At 39.4% G+C, this 21,530-nt stretch overlaps 7 protein-coding genes across 9 annotated transcripts; 4 read left to right on the top strand and 3 right to left on the bottom strand.

Annotated features, from left to right (window-relative positions):
* Positions 1 to 143: 143 nt before the first annotated feature.
* LOC108822307 (universal stress protein PHOS34) lies at positions 144 to 2,154 on the bottom strand. Its single transcript, XM_018595351.2, has 5 exons — positions 1,831 to 2,154; positions 1,648 to 1,751; positions 1,422 to 1,540; positions 688 to 782; positions 144 to 439 (listed from the first exon to the last, which is right to left on the bottom strand). Exons 1-4 carry the CDS (start codon positions 2,036 to 2,038, stop codon positions 692 to 694), a joined length of 522 nt encoding a protein of 173 aa, XP_018450853.1. The 5' UTR covers positions 2,039 to 2,154; the 3' UTR covers positions 144 to 439; positions 688 to 691.
* A 94-nt stretch (positions 2,155 to 2,248) lies between these two features.
* LOC108822302 (probable ubiquitin-like-specific protease 2B) lies at positions 2,249 to 8,253 on the top strand. Its single transcript, XM_018595345.2, has 16 exons — positions 2,249 to 2,531; positions 2,891 to 3,351; positions 3,449 to 3,539; positions 3,640 to 3,677; positions 4,134 to 4,331; positions 4,449 to 4,524; positions 4,767 to 4,875; positions 5,164 to 5,220; positions 5,412 to 5,543; positions 5,642 to 5,842; positions 5,925 to 5,980; positions 6,055 to 6,148; positions 6,352 to 6,442; positions 6,564 to 6,683; positions 6,839 to 7,261; positions 7,347 to 8,253. Exons 1-16 carry the CDS (start codon positions 2,393 to 2,395, stop codon positions 8,145 to 8,147), a joined length of 3,087 nt encoding a protein of 1,028 aa, XP_018450847.1. The 5' UTR covers positions 2,249 to 2,392; the 3' UTR covers positions 8,148 to 8,253.
* A 319-nt stretch (positions 8,254 to 8,572) lies between these two features.
* On the top strand, positions 8,573 to 10,786 carry LOC108822306 (double-stranded RNA-binding protein 1-like). Of its 2 annotated transcripts, none has more exons than XM_018595350.2 (3): positions 8,573 to 8,702; positions 9,389 to 9,651; positions 10,074 to 10,786. In XM_018595350.2, exons 1-3 carry the CDS (start codon positions 8,678 to 8,680, stop codon positions 10,656 to 10,658), a joined length of 873 nt encoding a protein of 290 aa, XP_018450852.1. In that variant the 5' UTR covers positions 8,573 to 8,677; the 3' UTR covers positions 10,659 to 10,786. The 2 variants fall into 2 exon arrangements, with proteins under 2 accessions (XP_018450852.1, XP_018450850.1); XM_018595348.2 differs by having other exon boundaries at positions 8,597 to 8,702; positions 9,374 to 9,651.
* Positions 10,787 to 11,073: 287 nt separating this feature from the next.
* LOC108822308 (60S ribosomal protein L21-1) lies at positions 11,074 to 12,111 on the top strand. The gene is made up of 2 exons (XM_018595352.2): positions 11,074 to 11,360; positions 11,684 to 12,111. Exons 1-2 carry the CDS (start codon positions 11,124 to 11,126, stop codon positions 11,939 to 11,941), a joined length of 495 nt encoding a protein of 164 aa, XP_018450854.1. The 5' UTR covers positions 11,074 to 11,123; the 3' UTR covers positions 11,942 to 12,111.
* Positions 12,112 to 12,585: 474 nt separating this feature from the next.
* Positions 12,586 to 14,995, top strand: LOC108822305 (KH domain-containing protein At1g09660/At1g09670). The gene is made up of 8 exons (XM_018595347.2): positions 12,586 to 12,757; positions 12,864 to 13,004; positions 13,432 to 13,517; positions 13,616 to 13,740; positions 13,853 to 13,990; positions 14,067 to 14,183; positions 14,271 to 14,414; positions 14,508 to 14,995. Exons 2-8 carry the CDS (start codon positions 12,874 to 12,876, stop codon positions 14,661 to 14,663), a joined length of 897 nt encoding a protein of 298 aa, XP_018450849.1. The 5' UTR covers positions 12,586 to 12,757; positions 12,864 to 12,873; the 3' UTR covers positions 14,664 to 14,995.
* On the bottom strand, positions 14,947 to 21,071 carry LOC108822309 (uncharacterized). The gene is made up of 3 exons (XM_018595353.2): positions 20,844 to 21,071; positions 20,221 to 20,256; positions 14,947 to 15,267 (listed from the first exon to the last, which is right to left on the bottom strand). The coding sequence occupies exons 1-3, from the start codon at positions 20,923 to 20,925 to the stop codon at positions 15,065 to 15,067; spliced, it is 321 nt and encodes a 106-aa protein (XP_018450855.1). The 5' UTR covers positions 20,926 to 21,071; the 3' UTR covers positions 14,947 to 15,064.
* Positions 17,093 to 20,256, bottom strand: LOC108810688 (uncharacterized protein At1g43920, Chloroplastic-like). Of its 2 annotated transcripts, XM_056996179.1 has the most exons (5): positions 20,168 to 20,256; positions 19,935 to 20,035; positions 18,932 to 19,444; positions 18,797 to 18,850; positions 17,093 to 17,455 (listed from the first exon to the last, which is right to left on the bottom strand). In XM_056996179.1, the coding sequence occupies exons 3-4, from the start codon at positions 19,431 to 19,433 to the stop codon at positions 18,816 to 18,818; spliced, it is 537 nt and encodes a 178-aa protein (XP_056852159.1). In that variant the 5' UTR covers positions 19,434 to 19,444; positions 19,935 to 20,035; positions 20,168 to 20,256; the 3' UTR covers positions 17,093 to 17,455; positions 18,797 to 18,815. The 2 variants fall into 2 exon arrangements, with proteins under 2 accessions (XP_056852159.1, XP_018438287.1); XM_018582785.2 differs by lacking the exon at positions 20,168 to 20,256 and having other exon boundaries at positions 19,935 to 20,158.
* Positions 21,072 to 21,530: the final 459 nt, after the last annotated feature.

Genomic DNA, 21,530 nt, shown 5'->3' with positions numbered 1-21,530 from the left:
TGTTTCCTAACAATTTGCAAAATAGCCTTTAAAAATGTCCCTCCAATATAATATGAATTCACATAGAGATCCTCAGGTCCAATTATGTTTCCTAGCAATTTGCAAAATAGCCCTTAAAATGATTGATGCGACAGCAACTCACATCATTTAACTTTCACCATACATTAATAGAAACGATGAATATGAGTACAACACAAATTCTGAGCCAGAGACTGATGATCCAACCAATGTGAATACAACACACGTATTTGAGTACAACACATATTCTGAGCCTGAGACTGGTGATCGAACCAATGTTACTGTAGATCTTATTAATTTTTACATTCACACACCAATGCCTTAACATGTAAAAACACCTGGATACTTTGCTTTGCTTCCATAGCTTCGCAAACCTACAAAGATGGGTTTGATATCCCCTTTGCATATGCACACATATCTCCTGAGAAATGAAGATGATTGGATGGCTCTGTTAGATAGTCTGTCGACAGACTTTGACATTGATAAAATCTAGAGATATAAAGTTGTAAAGGAACTATTGAGAAGCCCTTCTCAAGATCATGGAAAATTATTATGTTGGTTTGGATATAAAGAATTGAGCATGTAGATTAAGACTGATGACCAATATAAAAGGAATGAACAATCGAATGGGGTGCCGGACATAATCTTCAAAAAAGTAAACTCGTTTACCTGATCATTCAGGAGAATCCTCCTTGGGTTTAATTATCACAACAGGACACTGAGCGTGGTTGGTGCAGTAGTTGCTTACACTTCCCAAAAACATCCTATTTAAGGGAAAAAAAAACTGGATTCAACACTGGCATTTGCTCCACTAAACAAGATTAGCGTATTAAGGAAAAACATCAAATATGGATCTTAAACGGGGAAAAATATTCCTGAAGTAGTATTTGCTGGATTAGCAGAGAAATGGCTAAATCTTAAGTAGAGGTTAACTGCCTTAACCAAGTCCGAGAAATTTACTTAAACATTTGTTCATTTCTTCTGCTAACTGAGGAGATAAATTCAGAAAACATAGCAAGTTCCATATCCGTATCCCACACGTAACTCAAGCAAAACATTCTCGATCAACACTCATACTTACTTAAAAGAGTTTTTTCTGCATTATAAATCAAACATGCTGCAAAAGTTATATATAACATAACCCTTCCAAACAAACAACCAGAAGAAACTGCAGCAACTTCAAGGATTTGATCAAGCCTTAGCTTAGACCAATCTCTTATTCTAACTACAGTCTCAATTTGAAGCAGATTCTAGTTCATACACAGACAGGCAAAGATAAGAGACTATTCATTTAGCATAGCAACCAAGATCAAACGCCTTGAATTATGATTTGTAGATTTCATCAGTTCACCAAAAAACACAAAGCAATTAGATCCCAAGTGTAGAAAGAAGAGATTGATAACCTCTTAATAGGGCCATAGGCCCGAGAACCCAAGACAAGCAGATCAGCGTTCAAATTCTCAACAGTCTCGCAGATCTTATCCTTGGGATCTCCAACAACCACTTGCGTTTTCACATTCACCTGAGAGTTAAATCACCACAACTTCCCTCATCAATCAACACACTCGTACAGATCAAGATCAATCAAATGATAAGCAAATCGGCACTAGATCTCAAGACACCACTCACCGATCTATCAGCATAGATTTGACGAGCGTGCTCGAGTATAGCATCCGTGATCCTCTTCTGGTGTTGCTCGATCGCAGCTGCGAAAGCAGGAACCTCCACATCACCTTCATCCAAAATCTTCCAGAGTCAATTCAACAAACGGATCATAAACAGTCACAAAACTTAGTAGTAACGAGACTTAACTGGGACCACCGAAGGGGATTGCGCCGGGGTTGACTCCGGCGGCGATTGAAGGCGAAGGCTGGACGTGTAGAACGACGAATGATGATGATGAATCGGGAGAAGACGATGAGAGCTTGAGGTTGTCTAGCGCCCACTTCAGAGCTTCCATGCTCACCTCGCTTCCATCTACCGCCACGACGACGCAGGTCAAGCTTCCCGAGACATCCATGAGACTTCCTTTTAAAATTTCAATCTCTCTTCTCTATGGTAAACGGAGTTTCAGTCTTGTGAATCAATGATGGCGTCCACGTCACCACTATTTAAAAAATCACGGCGAAGAAGAAGGGTAGATCCGTAGTTTAATAGCTGAATTATGCAGTGACAATATTAGATATAAATAGAGTGGAGTGGCGTACGCGCGTGGAATCCAGACGCGCGAGCATTCGTTGTTGACTTGTTTCATTTTTGGTCTCTCTCTCTCTCTCTCTCTCTCTCTCTCTCTCTCTCACACACTGGACCCTCGATTGCGATCGCCGATCTCCGGCTTAGATTGTCTGTTTCTCCCGGCGAGATTTTCTTAGCGATGAAGAAAAACACCGACGTCTTCGATTTCAACGAAGAGGATGAGCTCGCTGAGTCCGCTTCTGGAAAGCTATTGGAAAAATTCACAAACCCTAGCTCGTCCGGTTCTCCAATTCCGCAATGCCAACGCATCCAAAGCTGTAATTCTCTGCTCTTCTTCTTCTTCTTCTTCTTCTTCCTTAAACTCCATCGGAAGCTTAGCTGAGAATTTTTTTTTTTTGAGTTGAATTAGCTGAGAATTTTCCAAAATCTATTTTAAAAATTTCGCTCTCTATCGTACAATTGAATGAACATTGCTTTGTTTCTGGAGCATGTATGAGTTAGTAATGCTATACTCTCATCTGATACTAGTAATTTTTGGTAAGCAGTGTAATGATTTGTACTGTTGTTCCAGAATCTTTGTTGATTTGTACTATTTTATCTACCGAGGCGAACAGTTTGGTTGGGTATATGTTTGCATCATATATGAATGCTTATGAACATGGTTAATTGCTGTCAGTTTGCGAGGACGAACCTGCTCCGAAGGAAGAAGTAGAAGGCGCGAGTTGTGCAGAAGCTGCTGCTACTGCTCTAGTCGGTCGTCATTGTGAAGATGCTCCTGCTTTAGCAACGGAAGCTGAGGATTCAACCAGAGACCGTTTGATCGAAACAGATGTAGATCATGGATTGATGCTTGGTTTGAATTCCGAAGACCGTGCAACAGAAGCAGATGTTGATCACAATAATCATGGATTGACGTTTGGTTTGAATTCTGAAGACCACATAAAAGAAACAGATGCAGATGACGACAATCAGGGATTGATGTTTGGTTTGGATACTAAAGACCACATAAAAGAAGAAGATGGAGATCATGGACTGGAAAGTTTCTCTTACCAGCCAAGCGCTAAAGGTTACTACGCCGAATCTTCATCGTATAGTCAACACCAGCTTAACTCACCACTTTCGGATTCTTCATCCAGTGTATGTAAATCTATCTAGTATTGCTTGTTTTTTCTTTTGTATGCGAGAATGCCTTCAACAATTTTGGCTTGTGTTTGTAACCTCTTTACATGTGCAGGAGGAGCGAACTGATATGAAGTCATCTACTGATGAAAGCTTGAGTGAACGATCTGCGTTGAGTGAAGCTTCTGATTCAGAAGGCGATGAAGGTACATATTACAGGCTTTTCATTATATTTCTTTATATGTATGATTTGATGTCCTCCTATGTCTATCTGGATTTTGATTTCAATTTTATATGTGCTGAAAGATTGGATGGCTGAACACTGCTTAGATGACATGGAAAAGGTAATGAGTTTTCTTGTTTCTTAAACGATGGCTTTAGATCTTCCGTCAGAATTTTTAGCCTTTAAGACCATCTTGTGTGGTTGCAAAAAGATAATATTTTTTCATTTTCTTCTTTCATCCCCTATATGACACATGATGGTACTTGTGTGATATTTTACGTGTTTCGTTCATAATTCAGGTTGTGGTACATATATGAAAAGAATTCTACCATCATTGTTTAGCCTAACTATTTTAATTATTTCGCACTCTGTTGTTTGTGAGCTTAAAAATCCCATGTCAACGCTTATAATTATAAGAGCTGGAATATGTGTATTCCTCTTAGCAACATTTCTAATGGGACTGGTTGATTGTTTATACATCTGGATGTATTTTATATTAGAGTAAGGCTACTTTTAATGGTGCCGTAATGTTAAAAGTAAGAGTTACAATTTCCAAGTAACGTTTTCCACTCTGCAGACCGAAAGAAAAACGGCTGTTATGATGATTCCAGAGTATGTTGTGCTTAAGGATATGCCTTGTGCTGCCTCTCTGCTAATCTTTTCATGCAATGGAATCAAAATAAAGTGCTACCTTGATAATAATGAAGAAGAGCCATTCTGTTGTGAATTTGGAGTTGAAGACATAGTTAGTATTCAGTACAATTGGTACCAAAATGTGAGTTTTTCATTTTATGGTGTGCTTCCAGTTTGAAAGATAGTTGATAGGCTCACTTTCTATTTTGCATATATGAACCTCTATCAGTTTTACAATTTTTGCTGGTCGCTTTCATAGGTTGGTCTGATTATTCTCAGAATTCGAGTTCTATTAAAGGACGAAAAATGCCATGAAGATATGCAACACACAACAGGTATGCTTACTTGCTCGGTTATTGTATATACGCTATCTGGGTTTATCACAGAATGTTCCCCTGCAACTAGTTATCTTGTATATACAATAACTAGTTGCAGGACCTAGAGTCATAAAAGAAATGTTCATTTGATTTTAATTTCAGCAAAAATCGAACAGTGGCTTTTTTAAGCCTCAGCTCTTTCTAACACTAGGGGATCCCTCTTCTAACTCTTATACTACTTCGTTTGGTTTGATTTCCAGACATTGAGGAGTTAAAGGTCGCAGTTAAAGATCACAATTGGCCTGAGAAGCAACAACAAATTAACTCGCTGCATGTGAAATACCAGGCTGTATGGAGTGCTGATCTCGAGTAAGCTTCTAATATTACGGAACGCTAGTTGGAAAACACATTCTTCTTGCCACTTTCATTTTAAAATTTTTAATTGCATGCTATGATGACAAGAAATTTTATTCGCTGAATAACTACGAGTATGAGTCATTTGGTTGGAACCGTATGAGGGGAGAAAACCTTAAGTCAATAGCAAACTGGACCAAATATTAGTAGAAGGGCACTGGACCCTTATTTGGTTTTAGTTACACTCTGAGTACTTTGGTGACTGATTGTTCTAAGTCATCCATAACTGTTTATTTATTGTAGTGAGGACGTGGAAGTATCAGGGGGCAACTTGCATCAACGGAAGCGTTATTTTCCACGGTAAGAGGGATCTAATAGGAGCTGTATTTTATATCCTTTTGGAACCAGACGCTGTCTTCTGTTCTGGGTAAATATTTCCAAAGTACGTTGCTACTTATATTCTATGGCCCTTTGAAGTAGATAACTGAAAGAATTTAAACCACTGGAGGTGGCATTTCATATTGAACTGCGAGTTTATGTTGTCTTTTCAGCTTTGATGAACCCTTTGAGGATGTTGTCTATCCCAAGGGAGATCCAGATGCTGTTTCCATTTGCAAAAGAGATGTTGAGCTCTTGCAGCCAGAGACATTTGTGAATGACACAATCATTGACTTCTATATTAAGTAAGTTCTCAAACTTGATGGAATGTTGACAGATAGTGAAATCTTCTTGTGATGCTAACCTTAATTATTAACAGCTTAGTTTATTTTTACTATTCCAGTTATTTGAAGAATCAGATTCAAGCGGAGGAGAGACAGAGATTCCATTTCTTTAACAGCTTTTTCTTCCGGAAACTTGCTGATCTCGACAAAGATCCATCGAGTATAGCCGATGGAAAGGCTGCCTTTTTACGTGTCCGGAAGTGGACAAGGAAGGTGGACTTGTTTGGGAAGGACTTCATTTTTGTTCCGGTGAATTTTAAGTACGAACATTTTTACGGCACTTTTATTTATGTTAGATGTGTATTGAGTTCTGAATCTGACACTCCTAAATGGTAATGACAGTCTTCACTGGAGTTTGATAATCATATGTCATCCTGGTGAAGTGGCTAATTGTACAGGTAATGTCACATGTTATTTTATTTGTTACTATTTCATTATCATTCAGCTTATTGTATTGTGTTGGATTCTGCAGATCTAGACTTAGATGACTCCACAAAAGTACCATGCATATTACATATGGATTCTATAAAAGGGAGCCACGCAGGGCTTAAAAATCTTGTCCAAAGGTATGTTTGGCAGCGCTACATATACGTTTCTCCTTACCCAACGAGATGCTAATATATTTTCTTGATCCTGTTTTACCTTTATCCGTTTGAGAATATGTTGTAGCTACATGCTCTGATCCTTTTGAATTAAGTGTGGAATTATAACCATGTTAGATTTAAGCTAGTAGTGCAAGTTGCTAACAACAACATTATACCGACTTTAGTTACTTGTGCGAGGAGTGGAAGGAAAGGCATAAGGACACATCGGATGATATTTCTTCCAGATTCATGAATTTGCGATTTGTCTCACTTGAGGTCTGGCCTCTAGTCTTTAAATCTTTTGCCTGTAGGCCCCTTTATACGTTCAGTATCTCTTGTGAAACCCCTTTTCCCTGTGATATAGTTTATGTGGTATCTCTTGCTCTATCTGTTTCAGTTGCCACAGCAGGAGAACTCGTACGACTGTGGCCTCTTTCTGCTGCACTATTTGGAGCTATTTCTTGCTGAAGCTCCCCAAAATTTTAGTCCTTTCAAGATATACAATGCTTCCAACTTTGTAAGTCTATGCTCTAATTGGTACCCCTCTCATGTATGGGATCGAAAGAGTCAGAACATATAGTTTCTAAATGGAGCTGAACTAAGAACAGCTGGATTTGTAGTTTTTCAGTCTCTTTATTTGCTGATCATGCTTTTTCTCTGTTTTTCTTCCAGCTTTATCTAAACTGGTTCCCTCCTGCTGAGGCCTCATTGAAGCGTACTCTGATTGAGAAGTTAATTTTTGAACTCCTTGAAAACCGCTCACGGGAAGTGATGGATGAACAGAACCAGTCCTGCGAAAGTCCAGTGGCCGTCAATAACAATACTGGCATCGAGGTTCTCTCTGGGAGATGCACCTCCTTGATAGACTGTAACGGGAATATGACACAGACGCAAGACGAACAAGGAATTGAAATGACTCTGCTTGAAAGATCTTCCATGAGGAACGTGCAAGCTGTTAATGATTCCGGTATGGTTCTGAGGGATTTATTCGATGCAGGAGTCAACAACCCAGGATCGTTACTTGGACAACTACAACAAACATTCGAGGAACCAGCTTCATTTTATCATCTTAATAACAACTCATTGGCAACGGAGGTACTAAATAATTGTGCAAGTTAATGATCAAAATCTCTTGATTTTGGACATTTTTAATTTTCTTTTTTCCTCTGTTTTTGGGCAGCAAGTAGAGATGGAAAGTGGTGAACAGTTTATGTGTCTGAACTCTGGAGAGGACAACTTTCAACGAATCACTGGAACTGAATCTCCGAGAGCATCTGTCTCGTTCTCTTCATTGAACCTAACTATGATGCCGGCTCAGAAGGAAGGTGAGGCTGATTCGTTATCTGAAGCCTCTAATGATTCAGAAGATATTGGTATCATAGAAGACAGCCCTATGGAAAATATTCGTGAAGCAGAAACCGATGAGAGTCCATCAAGAGAGACGGTCTCTTTATTTTCTGCAGCCCTGGGTCCTAGCACTGACCAGAACACTGAGAGTGAAGAACCCGCATCTACTCACGACGAGCTTGTGGTTGCATCGAGTCGAGATGGCCGAGACGAGGAGAAGCAATTGGAGAATGGTCTTGGGGTTGGGGACAAGACGAGTGAAGATCTTAGAATTGGAGACAAGACAAGTGAAGATCTTGGAACTGAGAACAGGATGAGTGAAGATCTTGCAATTGAGGGCAAGACTAATGAAGATCTTGCAACTGAGGACAAGACCAGTGAAGATCCTGGGATTAAGGACAAGACCAGTGAAGATCTTGGGATTGAGGACAAGACGAGTGAAGATCTTGGGATTGAGGAGGACAAGACGAGTGATGATCTTGGAATTGAGGAGAAGACGAGTGAAGACGTTGGGGATGATTGTGATGGGAAGGAGAAGGAGCGTATGGAGGACGAAGAAGAGAAGCGAGCTGCAAAACGGCCGAGGCTATCTTCCACAGGCGAAGCTGAGGAGATGGAGATAAATTTATTGTGACATGTATTAACTTTGTCTTCGGTCTTTGATTTGTTAGAAGGATTTAATATCAACCAACACGTTGTAGGAAAATGTTTATAGCGATGAAAAATATATTTCATCAGTATGATCAAAACCAAACCAAATCACATACTCAATTTTTGTTCGGATCGGTTTCAACACCCATAATATAAAAGGTAGAGCGTTTGTCACTAATGGTTGTAGCGGTCGGATGTCTTGCCTGTTCTTTCTGTTTTCATTTCCGTATAAACAGCAGAAGCAACTCTCATCAATCTTTGCTTATGTCAGTCAATCTAATTACACACTAATCACTAATTATGGAAACGTGCAAAGGATTATCTTAAGCACATAAAGCCCATAAAAGTACAAGTACAGTGATATAAGGCCCAATTAAATGGCCCAACATGCGACAAAAGCGCTTAAAAAATCTCTCTCGCTCGGCTTTCTCCCAGCAGGACATCAGTGAGTTGCCGACTAGTGAGCATCTTTCTCGCTCTCGGTACCCCAATTAAAACATTCTTCTCAATAAGATGACCGCGAATGAAGTTCCCTCTGGTGAGATATTTTCTCTTCTTCTAAATGCTTACTTACCTTTGTGTTTTTCAATTTTCATGCTTTTTTTTATCAGTTCCTGCTCGATTACTTTCTTCCGGAAAATTAGTTTGCAGTTTTGTGTGTTCAAGCATAGATTTCTCTGCAAAGTTTTCGGAATTTCGCAATTTACATCCTTTCAATAGGGGTAGGAAAGTTATGGTTTTTGTATTCAGCTCTCTTAGGAACAAAAGAAGGCTTTAGTTTCTTTCTTCTTCTTCTGAATGTGATTGTTCATACATGAATGAGTATGCTGGCACTATGAAGTTTTACCCTTTTGAGATGATGTTTATATGTAACTTGTCTCTGCAATGCGTATGGTTTTCGTTTTGAGAAAGTCTTCACCTTTTTATGATTGCTTTTAGATAATTATGGTTTCTTGGTGAAAAGTCGTCAGCTTTCTGCTTGCCTTTACATTTGCTAATTGAGGACTAGTGCATGCCCCCACTGCTTTTCCCTGGCTCTGTTTTTGAGTTTTATTTTGCAACTTGTGATCTTTGCATCATAACACGCTAGGGTTTTTCAATGCTCTTTCTCGTTTTTTTTTAATATATATATATGATTTTAGATTGAATCACTGGTACCACCCCTCGTCTTTACTAACCAGACTATGATCTTTCCCCTTCGTTTTGGAGGTTTTTCTTCCTCAGGTGTTTCAAATTGCTATGTGTTCAAAAGCCGGTTGCAGGAATATGCTCAGAAATACAAGCTTCCAACGCCTATATACGAGACTGTCAAGGAAGGCCCTTCCCACAAATCTATATTTCAGTCGACAGTGATAGTCGATGGTGTCAGATATGATTCCTTGCCTGGATTCTTCAACCGTAAGGCTGCCGAGCAATCAGCTGCCGAGGTCGCTCTCCAAGAGTTAGCCAAATCCAGTGAGCTAAGCCAATGTGTCTCACTACCTGTTGTAAGCACCTCATCTTTCCTACCTTGTGACTCTGATTAAGTGTCTAGTGCATGACTATAGTCACTAGCCCATGGGTTGGCTGTGAGTTTAGCTTGGCTAGCTTAAGCAACAGACCTTACAGTTAGCTTGAGAGTTGGAAGGAAGGTTTAGAGGGTAGCTATGAGAATGTGTTAGGGGTATTTGTTGAGGGTCTTGGTTTGCGCAATGATCGATCCGTACTTGAGGGCTTAAAGATTCCACTCGTTAATCAACTCTCTTCTGTGGTGCACTTCTTTGATAATTTGAGTAAAGATAGAGTTTACCGGCTTGATAAGTCTTATCAGACTAATGTGCATAACAAACATCTAGAAGGGCAGATTCTTAAGCTCTTTCTGCATGTTATGCGCATTTGTGGCTAACTTTTGAATGGCTTCTTAATGCAGCACGAGATGGGTCTATGCAAGAACCTTCTTCAAGAGTACGCTCAAAAGATGAACTACGCTATTCCACTGTACCAGTGCCAAAAGAGGGATACTCCTCCCGGAAGAGCTCCACAGTTCACATGTACCGTAGAGATCGGAGGCATAAAGTACACCGGAGCTGCGACAAAAACTAAAAGAGAAGCCGAGATAAGCGCTGGAAGAACAGCTCTTATAGCAATCCAGTCAGAATCCAAAATCGACCTCGCCAACCACAGCACTCACCTCACCGTACTTCCTTGTGAAAAGAAGACGGTGGAGGTAGCAAGCCCACCAGTGAAAGAAACCATCAAGACTCCAAAAGCCAGGAGGGCTCAGTTCAAAAGGAAGGCTAAGAAAGGAAAGCGCAAAGTAGCAGCTAAGGAACTCGAAGATAGCACCATCGTCATCCCTCCTCCTCAACCTACAGAGCATTGTCAAAACGATCAGGCAGAGATTGTTGTTGAGAAAACGCTAAACCTGGAACAACCTTCTTTGTTCATGAATGGATTTAAGGAGGAGGCAGAAGCGTTTGCGAGTGTGGTGGAGACAGAAGCAAGCCAAGCATAAAGTCTCGTCTTTTGTGAGTGTGTGTGTGATTGTAGTTGTTTATGATAGCCATTTTTTATAACTTATAATTGGTGTTGAGACAGGTTGATGAGAAGTGATGATTCAAGTAGTGTTTCTTTGTTGTAGTATTAAGTTACATGAGGTTTACTTTGGTTATGAACAGAAAGGTCTGTGTCTACAACGCCATTTTGAGAGATGCTTCAAAATTAATAGTTTGGGTTTAATTTGGGTTTTATGTTAGTTTGGAGCCAAACCATTAAAGAATTAAGAATATAGGGGTTTGAAATTAATTAACTAAAAGCCTTCTTTGAATAAAATGGGCATGTATGCAAATATAAGCCCAACAGGCCCACTTACAGCAAACCCTAGTTTCAAGAACACATATAAATACTCACTAACGATACCATTTTGCTTCTTCGGCGTTTTTAGGTTTATCAGTTTGTCGCGTCCACTCGAGAGGAAAAAATGCCGGCAGGTCATGGAGTTCGTGCTAGGACAAGAGATCTGTTCGCGAGAGGGTTCAGGAAGAAGGGTACAATTCCATTGTCTACCTACCTCAGGACCTTCAAAGTCGGCGACTACGTCGATGTTAAAGTGAACGGTGCGATCCACAAGGGTATGCCTCACAAGTTCTACCATGGTCGTACCGGTCGTGTCTGGAACGTTACCAAACGTGCCGTCGGTGTCGAAGTCAATAAACAGGTCTGAACAAAGAACTCACTTCTATGTATTGTATCTGCTACTTTAGAGTATCTTAGTTTTCTTGTCGTGATTCCGACACGCTGATTGTAATAGTATTTGTTGAATTAAGATTATAGCTCGTAAAATGTTAATAGTTTACTTTCTTCAGGCCTTTAACATACATTGTCTCTGATCAATAAGTCCTTTGTACATTAAAACTGATTATATTGATCGAATTAATGATTTGATAATATGTTTGGCTTCATGGTTATTGCAACGTGTCATTTGGTGTTCAGTGTTAAGTTCTATGTGTGTATTAATCTTGTGTTATCGTTATGTTTCAGATTGGCAACAGGATCATAAGGAAGAGGCTTCATGTGCGTGTGGAGCACGTGCAGCAGTCAAGGTGCGCAGAAGAGTTCAAGCTGAGGAAGAAGAAGAATGATGAGCTCAAGGCTGCAGCCAAAGCCAAGGGTGAGACAATAAGCACCAAGAGGCAGCCTAAAGGACCCAAACCAGGATTCATGGTTGAGGGTATGACCTTGGAGACTGTCACTCCTATCCCTTACGATGTCGTCAACGATCTCAAAGGAGGCTATTAGTTTTTCTACTTTCTTCCCCTCCCAGTGTTTTGCTCAGACTTTTTTGGCTGTTTCTTGTTCGTTATTTGAGTGTTCTTCATGCGTTTTAGCTACAGTTACATTGTCTTTAAGATGCAATCCAGACACAGAGATTCAGAAATTTGTTTCGATTATTACTATCCTTTTCTTTATATCTTTATTTTGTTACCATTTTCAAAGTTTTATCACTTTGCTATATCTGTTTAGTTGTTTCTTTGAGTAATTGGCTAACACCTTTACAATTAGATGTTAAGCATCTCAAAAAAGAAAAAAAAAATCTTATGTTACATTGTTCCACGGTTCATTTCACTTATGTGTCACATTGAACCGTAAAGTTGCAAAAAAAAGAAAAAAAAACCTTTACATTGTTCCACGGTTCATTTCACTAATGTGTTACTGGGAGGAACATGATTACTATGCAAGATTGAATTGGTAGATTGTAATTGAAGTAGGCCATTGCAAGATTCAATTGGCAGATTGTAATCGAAGTAGGCCCATTAATAGTCGTCAAAGGCCCATAAATGTGAAAACACGCAATGGCCTTGCCATTAAACAAAGCCCATAGAAAAATAACAGAATAAACAAGAAAGTAGAAAAATATAAAAAAAAAAAAGCGGCGAGACTCTTTCTCTCTCTCACATAGTGCGTAGGGCTTTTGACTCCCTACTTCTTCTTCCTCCTGTGGCCACTCTCTCTACACAGTCCACACCTTCTTCTGACGAAGAAGAAGAGAGAGAGCTTTCCGAACCTTGAGATCGGCGCCAGATCCTCCGCCGCATCTTCTCTTCACTATCCCCAGTAAGCCACTGCTCTCACAATCGTATACATTTCTCTCTGTTGTTTATATGTATCTACTACTTTTGTGCGGTAATGAAACAATCTGAGCTTTGTGATGATTATACAGAGTGGAAAAAATGATGGAATCCGGCACCGGTTTCGCGGCGATGGAGGAGAGGATCCCGCCGGGAAGTTTCTTCCAGTTTCCTCTCTCAGGATTCCGCGCTTCTCCTAATCGATCTCCTTGTCCTCCCACTAACCGTGAGAGGTTCCACTTTTATCTCTCTTTCTTTAGAAAACTTTCTCGGTTAATGTGTGATGTGTGGATCGTGTTGAGTGAGTTAGTAGCAAGTCGAAAGTGTGGAGTTGTTGGGTTTTGTTCTTTTGGATTGGTAGAGTGTTAAAAATGATTCCTTTAGGTTAAAATGAGTGCTTCTGTGATTACATTGTGAGCCGCCTGTACACAGAACTGCTGCATACATTGGAAGTTACATTTACATTTTTTTAAACCTTAGTAGCTAATCGAAGTGTGTGTATGTGTAGAGCTGGTGGGTTTTCTTCTTTTGATTGGATAAGTGTTAAAAATGATTCCTTTATGTTTTGAATATGTGCTTCTGTGATTCCAGTGTGACCCACTCTCAGTAGACTCTGCAGAATGCATTGGAACTTACATTTCTTTAAAAACTTAATTCAAGGTACTTGGCTGAGTTATTGCAAGAGAGACAAAAGTTGGCTCCTTTCTTGCAAGTTATGCCACATTGCTGCAGACTTCTTAATCAAGGTGGGTTTGTTTTTTTCACCTTGAGATGCTCACTGATGTTAAAGTGTTGCACTTTGTTTTGTAATATCTAATGTTTTCATTTGATTGTGTTCTTGCAGAGATAAGGAGGGTTACCAGTCTTCCTGATCTTGATAGATATGAGAATGGCAGTCCATTTAGGTCGGTTGGCCAGCCGATAAATGGGAAGCTTGACTTAGACGGATGGCCAATGATGCAAGGAGAGGTAAGGAGGCATCAAATATCATACTAATGTTGTTAATTAGTGATTGTGCTGTAAGAAATCTAAAATAAAAAAATGGGTTTTCGTTGTTATATTGATTGCTTGCTTTCTTCAGGATAATTTTCATCTCCAGAGAGGTTCTCCGTTTCGTGCTCCTCCTCCAGTGGGCTGGGTTGGGATGCCAGGACTCCATGCCCCACCCGTTGTGAAAAGAATTATTAGGCTTGATGTGCCAGTGGATAAATTTCCAACCGTAAGTTGTAAATTTATATTCAAAAATGGTATTCTCAAATGGTTGCTCTTGAACTAAAATCCATTGAACCTGGCAGTATAACTTTGTTGGGAGGATTCTCGGACCACGTGGGAACTCTCTGAAGAGAGTTGAGATGGCAACACACTGTAGGGTGTTTATTAGAGGGAGAGGATCCGTGAAGGATACTGTCAAGGTATGGTTCCTTGTTTTATTGATACTCTCTAATATCTTTCATGCAATGTCAAGGCTCATACATTTAGTCTTTTATAATTCCGTGCAGGAGGAGAAGCTCAAAGGTAAGCCAGGGTACGAGCATCTCAGCGAGCCACTGCATATACTGATCGAAGCCGAGCTTCCAGAGGACATAATACACTCTCGACTGGAGCATGCAGTGCATTTTCTGGAGTCGCTCCTACTGCCAATTGTACATTCTTCCGACAAAAAAAAATCCAAACATCTCTTATCTGTTTTCTACTGCAAAACTTTTTGCTCACATCGTTTGTTCTCTCTCTAATAGGATGAATCAATGGACCATTACAAGAGGGAACAGCTGAAGGAGCTAGCAGCTCTTAATGGTACTCTGAGGGAAGAGAGTCCGAGTCTGAGCTTGAGCCCTTGTTTGAGTCCGAGCATTTCTCCTTTCAACAGCAAGCGTGCCAAGACCGTACAATAAAGATGTTTTACCCGAGAGATTGATCAAAAGTTCAAATGGCATGGGCGTGTGTTGTGGGGGCAGGAGAAAAGGCTGCTCTCTATGCATTGGCTCTTAATCTTATCTGGGAGGTGACAATGTTCTAACGTTTGAGACACGTCAATTAACTTCTTTTTTTTTCCTGTCATTAAGTTTATTCTTTATTTTATGAACATTTTTGTTGGCTAGCAGAGATGACCAGTAACCACTGCGTAATAAACTTAATAATGGTGTTTTTTTTAATGAAATGTAATCTCTTTCTGAATCATGTAACTTTTTCTAAAGTTTGAAACAAATATTGATTTTCAGTTTGAGTCTTTGGAGTTTGAATGAATCTATTTTTCTTACATGTAAAAGACAACCAAATATACATATATTTGTGTTTAATCTCGAAGGCCTAATTCAACCTCCAGTTCATCATCTTCCTCGAACAGCTTCAAGAGACGAGCATACTGCTCGTCTCTTTTCTTCTTCTGCCATAGCTTGTATAGGAAGAAGGTGAACATAGCTACAGCCGCAAATCCGACCAGTATAAGGATTACTTTTGTCCATGTTCTGCTGGAAGAAGTGTGAGACTCTGCCTTAGAGCATCTCCAATGGTGTTATCACCATTGGAGTCCTTAGGGATATAAAATGTTTTTTTTTTTTTTCCTAAATAGTTAAGGACTCTCATTAAATTTGCAAGTCCAATGGTGTTCTCCACTTAAGAATTCTTAAGAATTAAAAAATTAATTTTTTTTTATAAAATTGAAAATATTTTTTTTATTTATTGCATTATTAAATAGAAAGATACAATATTTATTCATTATCATCACCATATTTGTTCCAAATATGTTCGATTAGATCATTTTTCAATTTTTGATGTTTACGTCTGTCGTGAACATCATCCCGAATGCCAACGCAATTACCGATATTTGTAGGCCTCTCGGTTTCCACCCGTGAGGTTCTGCTGCTGTCGCCTTCTTCAAATTCATTTATACTGCGAGGGTAGTCATTGCGTTCATTTTCGACTATCATATTGTGTAGTATGATACATGCTCGCATAATCTTCCCTATCTTTTCTTTCTCCCATGTAAGAGCCGGGTTTTTCACAATCGCAAATCGAGATTGCAAAACTCCAAAAGCCCGCTCCACATCTTTCCGGGCTGATTCTTGATGTTCAGCAAATAACACTGCTTTAGGACCTTGAGGGGATGAGATCGATTGGATAAAGGTGGACCATTTTGGATAGATACCGTCTGTGAGGTAGTATGCCAACTTATACTGGTGTCCGTTGACCACGTACTTTAATCTGGGAGCTCGACCTTCAAAAATGTCATGAAAAACAGGAGACCGATCCAGGACATTAATATCGTTTAAAGTACCTGGAGGACCAAAAAAAGCGTGCCATATCCAAAGATCTTGTGAAGCTACAGCCTCTAAGACAATTGTCGGTTTGTTTGATCCACGTGCGTACAGTCCTTTCCAAGAGGTTGGGCAATTTTTCCACTCCCAGTGCATACAATCAATGCTCCCTACCATCCCAGGAAACCCGCGTTTCTCTCCAATATCTAGTAGTCGTTGAAGATCTTCTGGTGTCGGTCTTCGTAGAAACTCATCTCCAAACACCTGTATTATTCCGTCCGTGAAATGATGTAAACACGAAATTGATGTGCTCTCACCAAGTCGGAGATATTCGTCAACCGCGTCTGCTGCAGAACCATAAGCAAGCAGACGAATTGCAGCCGTACATTTTTGCAGTGGAGAAAGGCCAAACCTCCCGGTAGCGTCTCTTCTGTGTCGAAAGAATGGAATGTTCTCTGAGAGAGCATGGACAATACGCAAGAATAAATCCTTGTTCATACGGAAACGGCGTCTGAATAAGGATGCGTCATAAGTCGGATTTTCGCTGAAGTAGTCATTCCATAAACGGTTGTGTCCGGCTTCGCGGTTTCGTTCAATATAAGCACGTTTCCTTTGCTGTTCTTCTTGGCCCTCCACTACGTCGGTATATATACCTTCGAAGATTTCATCAAAAGATTCGTCTACACATTCGTCTACAGATTCGTCTACAGATTCGTCAACTATTCGATCGACGCCATCTGAGTCCGATGATGTTGACATTATTGATATTCCTCCCTGAAAAAAATGTCAATGATACAAATTATATAACATTTTTAAAACATTTATTGACAAATAATTGTTTTTATTGTCTATGATACTTTAAAAAATGATACAAATTATATAACATTTTTTAACATTCATTGACAAATAATTGTTTTTAGTCTATGATACTTTAAAAAATGATACAAATTATATAACATTTTTATGACATTCATTGACAAATAATTGTTTTTATTGTCTATGATACTTTAAAAAATGATACAAATTATATAATGATTCAATGATTTAATGATAATCGTTTGATGTTTGAAGACAAAAGTAGAAGCAGAAACATTAATATTACAAGTACCTAAATGTTACAAGTAGTTCATAACCTAAACAGAAGCAGATGAGGATACAAGTACCTTTATATTACAGAAGCAGATGAGGAAACAAGGAGAGGAGACAAGAGTTTGATACAAATTTTAAAATTGCAGGAAACAAAGGAAACCAAATACAGGAAACTAGAGGATACAAGATAGCTAACGACATGCTTCACTACTTATAGGACACAAAGACTTGATAACCTGTGACTTCCTTCACCCGTGACTTCCCTCACCCGTGATCTAAGCAACAACACTTCCTACACCCGTGACTTGATAACCCGTGACTTGAGCACCCGTGACTTCAACCTGAAACATCAACAAAAATACAAGAGTTATTGGTCGCATCACAACAAAGCATCACAACATCACAGAGAACCTCAAACATCAAATAACTCATAAAAACATTTATACCTTAACTACTTTAACAGATAAGCATCACAACATCTCAGACATTAGTTTTAGTTTAAAAGATGTTTCCATCTCAGTTAGTGGTTCTTTCTTGGCAAGTAAGCATTCCAGCATTTTCTGTTTCCCTAATATTTTTTTGGTATCCAAAACGCCCTGTAGCTTAGCCAACTCCTCTTCTCTAGCGCTCATCTTCCTTTTACCAGCAGCTTTAGCAGCCTTAGCAGCCTTCACACCCATTGGTCTAGCTTCAGGTTCTCGCACTTCCTCTTCTCCAGGTTCACCCTCCGCAACTTGTTTGCGCTTTGCCTTCACACCGTCTTTAGGCACAAAGTTGGTGCACCATTTCTGGTCATACCTTAGCTCTCTCCAGCAGTGATCCAGGATGAATTTGGTTCCCTGATCGTTGAAGAATATGTCATGGGCTGCTTTCATCACATCATCGTCGTTTTGACCACTTCTCTGCTGCCTCAGAGCCGTTTCAAAGCATCCTACAAATTTGCAGACATCCCCATTAATCCTAGACCACCTCTGCTTGCACTGACCAAGCTCCCTAGGTGTACTCCCAACGAGAAGAGGGCTTGCATTGTAGTACTCTACAATCCTCTTCCAGAACGCACCGGCTTTCTGCTCGTTGCTGATGATAGGGTCTTTGCTTGTGTTAAGCCAAGCGCCGATGAGGATTTTATCCTCTTTGGGAGACCATTTCCTCCTCTCCTTCACACTAGGCTCACTAGGCTCGCAAGGCTCGCAAGGCTCATCAGGACCTTCGGCACCGAACCAAAGTTGTTCGGGTGATTCAAGGTCAACTGACGTTTGACTCTTTAGTAGGTTAACATAACCACCAATGTTAGCCATGGGTAGAGAATGCTCTGTGGCACTAAGAGTAGCAACACAGAGCCTTAAGTAATATTTCTATCACTAAGTAACATTTAAAGGCAATCAACTCAGAGCAGTTGGGAAGATAGAAACTAAACTAGTTGCATTTACCACCAATCAAATCAGGCAAAGCACGTTTGCTATCTACTGTGAGAGCATTCTAGATACTAATTGTAAAGTACAATAGCTGTATAACAATAAAAACTATCTAATCTGAGCAGTTAGGAAGATAGAAAGCAATAACTACTAGCATTTAACACCAATACAGTGATTTAGTTTTATGTTTTATCCTAATTACAAAGTCTACAATTGGTTTTTTTTATTCAAATAACACAGACGTGAAACCAAGATGTAGAATCTAACCTTACATACACGTGTGAGGTCAGACACTCTCGTTTGAACCGTTTGAACCTCCTCCTGAAAACCAAAGAGATAAAACAGTCATAGTTTTATCTACTAAACATGAACGACAATCAAAACACAAGTACAGAAACTTACCAGGCAGAAAGAAGACGACCAAACCTATTATCACTATTAGACAGACCAGTAGACAAGCAACCACTTCAAAGCCATTTGAAGCTACTGGTTTCTTCTTAGATAACTCAGCCACTGACTCCTCTAGCTTCACCACCTTCTGCTCACTCTCACTGACTTGCTCAGTTAACTGCCTAAACTCTCTGTGAAAGTCCCGCAACTCCTCCACCACGGCCACATCCCACCACTTCCAGATGTGGCAGTCGCCATCATCAACGTTGGGGCAGGTGTAGTACCTCCTGTATGGATCCTTAGAAGTGGTGGATGTTCCCACGACCGGCTCACCACCACAGTAACATCTCGTGGGGATTCCTTCATCAGCTTCGGGGTCAGGTTGATACTGAACCGGCTCTGCGTTGTAGCTACTCTGAGCTTCATCCGCGTACAACTCTGCTTCGTCTAGAAGAAGAGAGTCGATGTCAACCTCTGATGAAGAGGGCTGACTGTAACTATAATCCTGTCCCATGATTCGTAAACCTGAAACAAAAATAAATATAGTTAGTAAATAAAACATGACCAAAACACAAGACTCCTTTTCAAACCGTATCAACAAAACTTGACAACAACACAAGCAACCCACAAACGGTTTTGAACACATGCAACCCAGAAACGGTTTTGACAAGAACATGACATGAAACTCGATTGAAACCTATTATTAAGAACAAATAATAACAAACGAGATACGGTTTTGAAACAAAACGAGAACAAACGAGCAACCCAGAAACGGTTTTGAAACCTAATCGATTGAAACCTATTAAGAACAAACGAGAAGCTCATCAAATAGATTTAGACAATTTTCGTTTTGAAACCCTGATTTCAATTTATACCCAAATCGTTTGCAAACCCTAATTTCGAACACAAATATCCCCAAATCGATTTAAATCCAAAACCGAACCCTAAATAGAGAGGAAAACATGATGAAAAGTAATCGGAATCGATTAATCTACGAGAGAAGGGATCGCTTTACCTTCCTGAAGCCGACGCCTCCAAATCGCCTTTTCGTCGAGAGTCGAGAGCTTTAATTTTTTTTTTTCGGTTTCGGTTGCAAATGACGAAATTTTTTTTCCTCTGGCCAAACACAAACGAAAGTTTAACCTATCAACGACGGACACGTACACAAGGACTTGATCCTTCTAATCCTTCTTCAAGGATCAATCCTTCCGTAATCGAGCAGATGTATTAATATTTTAATCTAATTACCCTATGTTACCGCGCTAAGGATTCGTTAAATACGCCTTTGCGGATGCTCTTAGCTCCTGTATTTGCATTCTTGGAATCACCGGATAGACCTGGAAAAAGATATCATATCACAAGACTCTAAATAGCTGCCATCTTAAGCCTTTAAAGAAAACAGTTCCACACATAGAACAACAACAACTACAACAATCATATAACAGTCACCTACTTCTTTCCAAGAACATGGCTACACATCAAAAAGATTATCACTTTACCATATCACATACATACAGCGTCACCATGATGGAACTGCTTATGATTTACAAGGAAAAAGTAAATCCCTCCTAGAAAAGTAACAGACTTTGCAGACAAAGCTCTTCGAATTGGCAAAAACCAAACCCATGAACTGAACGGGTAACATGTTCTCTTCACTAACATCATGTCAAAGAACAAAATTACTGTTTTAGTAAGTATTATATGTTGTGAAGTTTCTTTAGTTGCTCAAGATCTACTAACAGATATATACAGTCCTCCCTATCTCTCTACATGTTCCAATCCTGATCGAGAAAGAGCAAAGACGTGACCTTTATGCCTTAGAGATCACATAACAAACCAAATCTACAGAGACCTTTAGCTAAATTTTGACATAAATCTAAGGCCTTTGAAAATGAAATCAGATAGATCTGTGAGAAAGACGAACCTACGACGAAGTGCAGAGCAATCGAAGCGAAGAATACAAGCGGCCGACGCCATGAAAGACAACTCGCCGAGGTCTCTCTCATCTTTCTCTTTTGTACCTGTAATCTCTTCCTCTGCCTCTTTCGATCTCTCTACCGATGAGGCTTTGGTTGTACGCAAGGTGGGATCGAGCTTGCGCTGTAGCAAAGAACAGATTCTTGTGGTAAGTTTCAACTTTTTTATATTTTTGTTATGTCTGCTTGTAGTAATGTACAATTCATTAGATTTGGGACCCACCTAAACAAATATGTAATTAAATGCCTCATATATTACCTAATTTTTCCTTTTTGATAAATACAACCATTAATCATTTTTGTTTTTTGGGGCAAACTTAATCATTTTTGTATTTTGTAGATTCTAGAGTATTATCTTGATACAGTATGATATATACATATGGGTGTTTCACATATTAAGTTCAATTATCTTATATATGGTTAATAATTTCCAGAATTTAGAAATATAATATTTAAATAATCATAAATAATTTTTAAAAGAACTTCTCTCTTCATTTCGAAAATATGCTTTAAAATCTTCACATGTTAAAAAACATATTAAATTTTCATTATCACTGTACATTTGTATAATTAATTAATTAATTTCAATAACATTTAACCAATAAAACTAGATTTTGACCCGCCATTCAAAGGGC

Source organism: Raphanus sativus, unplaced genomic scaffold, assembly GCF_000801105.2.
Source record: "Raphanus sativus cultivar WK10039 unplaced genomic scaffold, ASM80110v3 Scaffold0150, whole genome shotgun sequence".
In the NCBI taxonomy this organism is placed as follows: domain Eukaryota; kingdom Viridiplantae; phylum Streptophyta; class Magnoliopsida; order Brassicales; family Brassicaceae; genus Raphanus; species Raphanus sativus.
This window is presented reverse-complemented; position numbering and strand designations above follow the sequence as displayed.

What these genes read in the sequence shown, in the direction of transcription:
- LOC108822308 (XM_018595352.2), top strand. Translation starts at nt 11,124, where the DNA reads ATGCCGGCAGGTCATGGAGTTCGTGCTAGGACAAGAGATCTGTTCGCG. An exon ending in GTGTCGAAGTCAATAAACAG is followed by an intron (nt 11,361 to 11,683) that starts GTCTGAACAAAG and finishes GTTATGTTTCAG; the next exon opens with ATTGGCAACAGGATCATAAG.
- LOC108822307 (XM_018595351.2), bottom strand. Translation starts at nt 2,038, where the DNA reads ATGGATGTCTCGGGAAGCTTGACCTGCGTCGTCGTGGCGGTAGATGGA. An exon ending in AATCCCCTTCGGTGGTCCCA is followed by an intron (nt 1,752 to 1,830) that starts GTTAAGTCTCGT and finishes TTTTGGATGAAG; the next exon opens with GTGATGTGGAGGTTCCTGCT. An exon ending in GCCTATGGCCCTATTAAGAG is followed by an intron (nt 783 to 1,421) that starts GTTATCAATCTC and finishes TCCCTTAAATAG; the next exon opens with GATGTTTTTGGGAAGTGTAA.
- LOC108822306 (XM_018595348.2), top strand. Translation starts at nt 8,678, where the DNA reads ATGACCGCGAATGAAGTTCCCTCTG. An exon ending in CGCGAATGAAGTTCCCTCTG is followed by an intron (nt 8,703 to 9,373) that starts GTGAGATATTTT and finishes TTCGTTTTGGAG; the next exon opens with GTTTTTCTTCCTCAGGTGTT. An exon ending in AATGTGTCTCACTACCTGTT is followed by an intron (nt 9,652 to 10,073) that starts GTAAGCACCTCA and finishes TTCTTAATGCAG; the next exon opens with CACGAGATGGGTCTATGCAA.
- LOC108810688 (XM_056996179.1), bottom strand. Translation starts at nt 19,433, where the DNA reads ATGGGACAGGATTATAGTTACAGTCAGCCCTCTTCATCAGAGGTTGAC. An exon ending in GGTCGTCTTCTTTCTGCCTG is followed by an intron (nt 18,851 to 18,931) that starts GTAAGTTTCTGT and finishes TTTGGTTTTCAG; the next exon opens with GAGGAGGTTCAAACGGTTCA.
- LOC108822302 (XM_018595345.2), top strand. Translation starts at nt 2,393, where the DNA reads ATGAAGAAAAACACCGACGTCTTCGATTTCAACGAAGAGGATGAGCTC. An exon ending in ATGCCAACGCATCCAAAGCT is followed by an intron (nt 2,532 to 2,890) that starts GTAATTCTCTGC and finishes AATTGCTGTCAG; the next exon opens with TTTGCGAGGACGAACCTGCT. An exon ending in ACAACTCATTGGCAACGGAG is followed by an intron (nt 7,262 to 7,346) that starts GTACTAAATAAT and finishes GTTTTTGGGCAG; the next exon opens with CAAGTAGAGATGGAAAGTGG.
- LOC108822305 (XM_018595347.2), top strand. Translation starts at nt 12,874, where the DNA reads ATGATGGAATCCGGCACCGGTTTCGCGGCGATGGAGGAGAGGATCCCG. An exon ending in GGCCAATGATGCAAGGAGAG is followed by an intron (nt 13,741 to 13,852) that starts GTAAGGAGGCAT and finishes TGCTTTCTTCAG; the next exon opens with GATAATTTTCATCTCCAGAG. An exon ending in AGTCGCTCCTACTGCCAATT is followed by an intron (nt 14,415 to 14,507) that starts GTACATTCTTCC and finishes TCTCTCTAATAG; the next exon opens with GATGAATCAATGGACCATTA.
- LOC108822309 (XM_018595353.2), bottom strand. Translation starts at nt 20,925, where the DNA reads ATGAGAGAGACCTCGGCGAGTTGTCTTTCATGGCGTCGGCCGCTTGTA. An exon ending in TGCTCTGCACTTCGTCGTAG is followed by an intron (nt 20,257 to 20,843) that starts GTTCGTCTTTCT and finishes ATCTTTTTCCAG; the next exon opens with GTCTATCCGGTGATTCCAAG. An exon ending in CAAGAATGCAAATACAGGAG is followed by an intron (nt 15,268 to 20,220) that starts CTAAGAGCATCC and finishes ATTGGAGATGCT; the next exon opens with CTAAGGCAGAGTCTCACACT.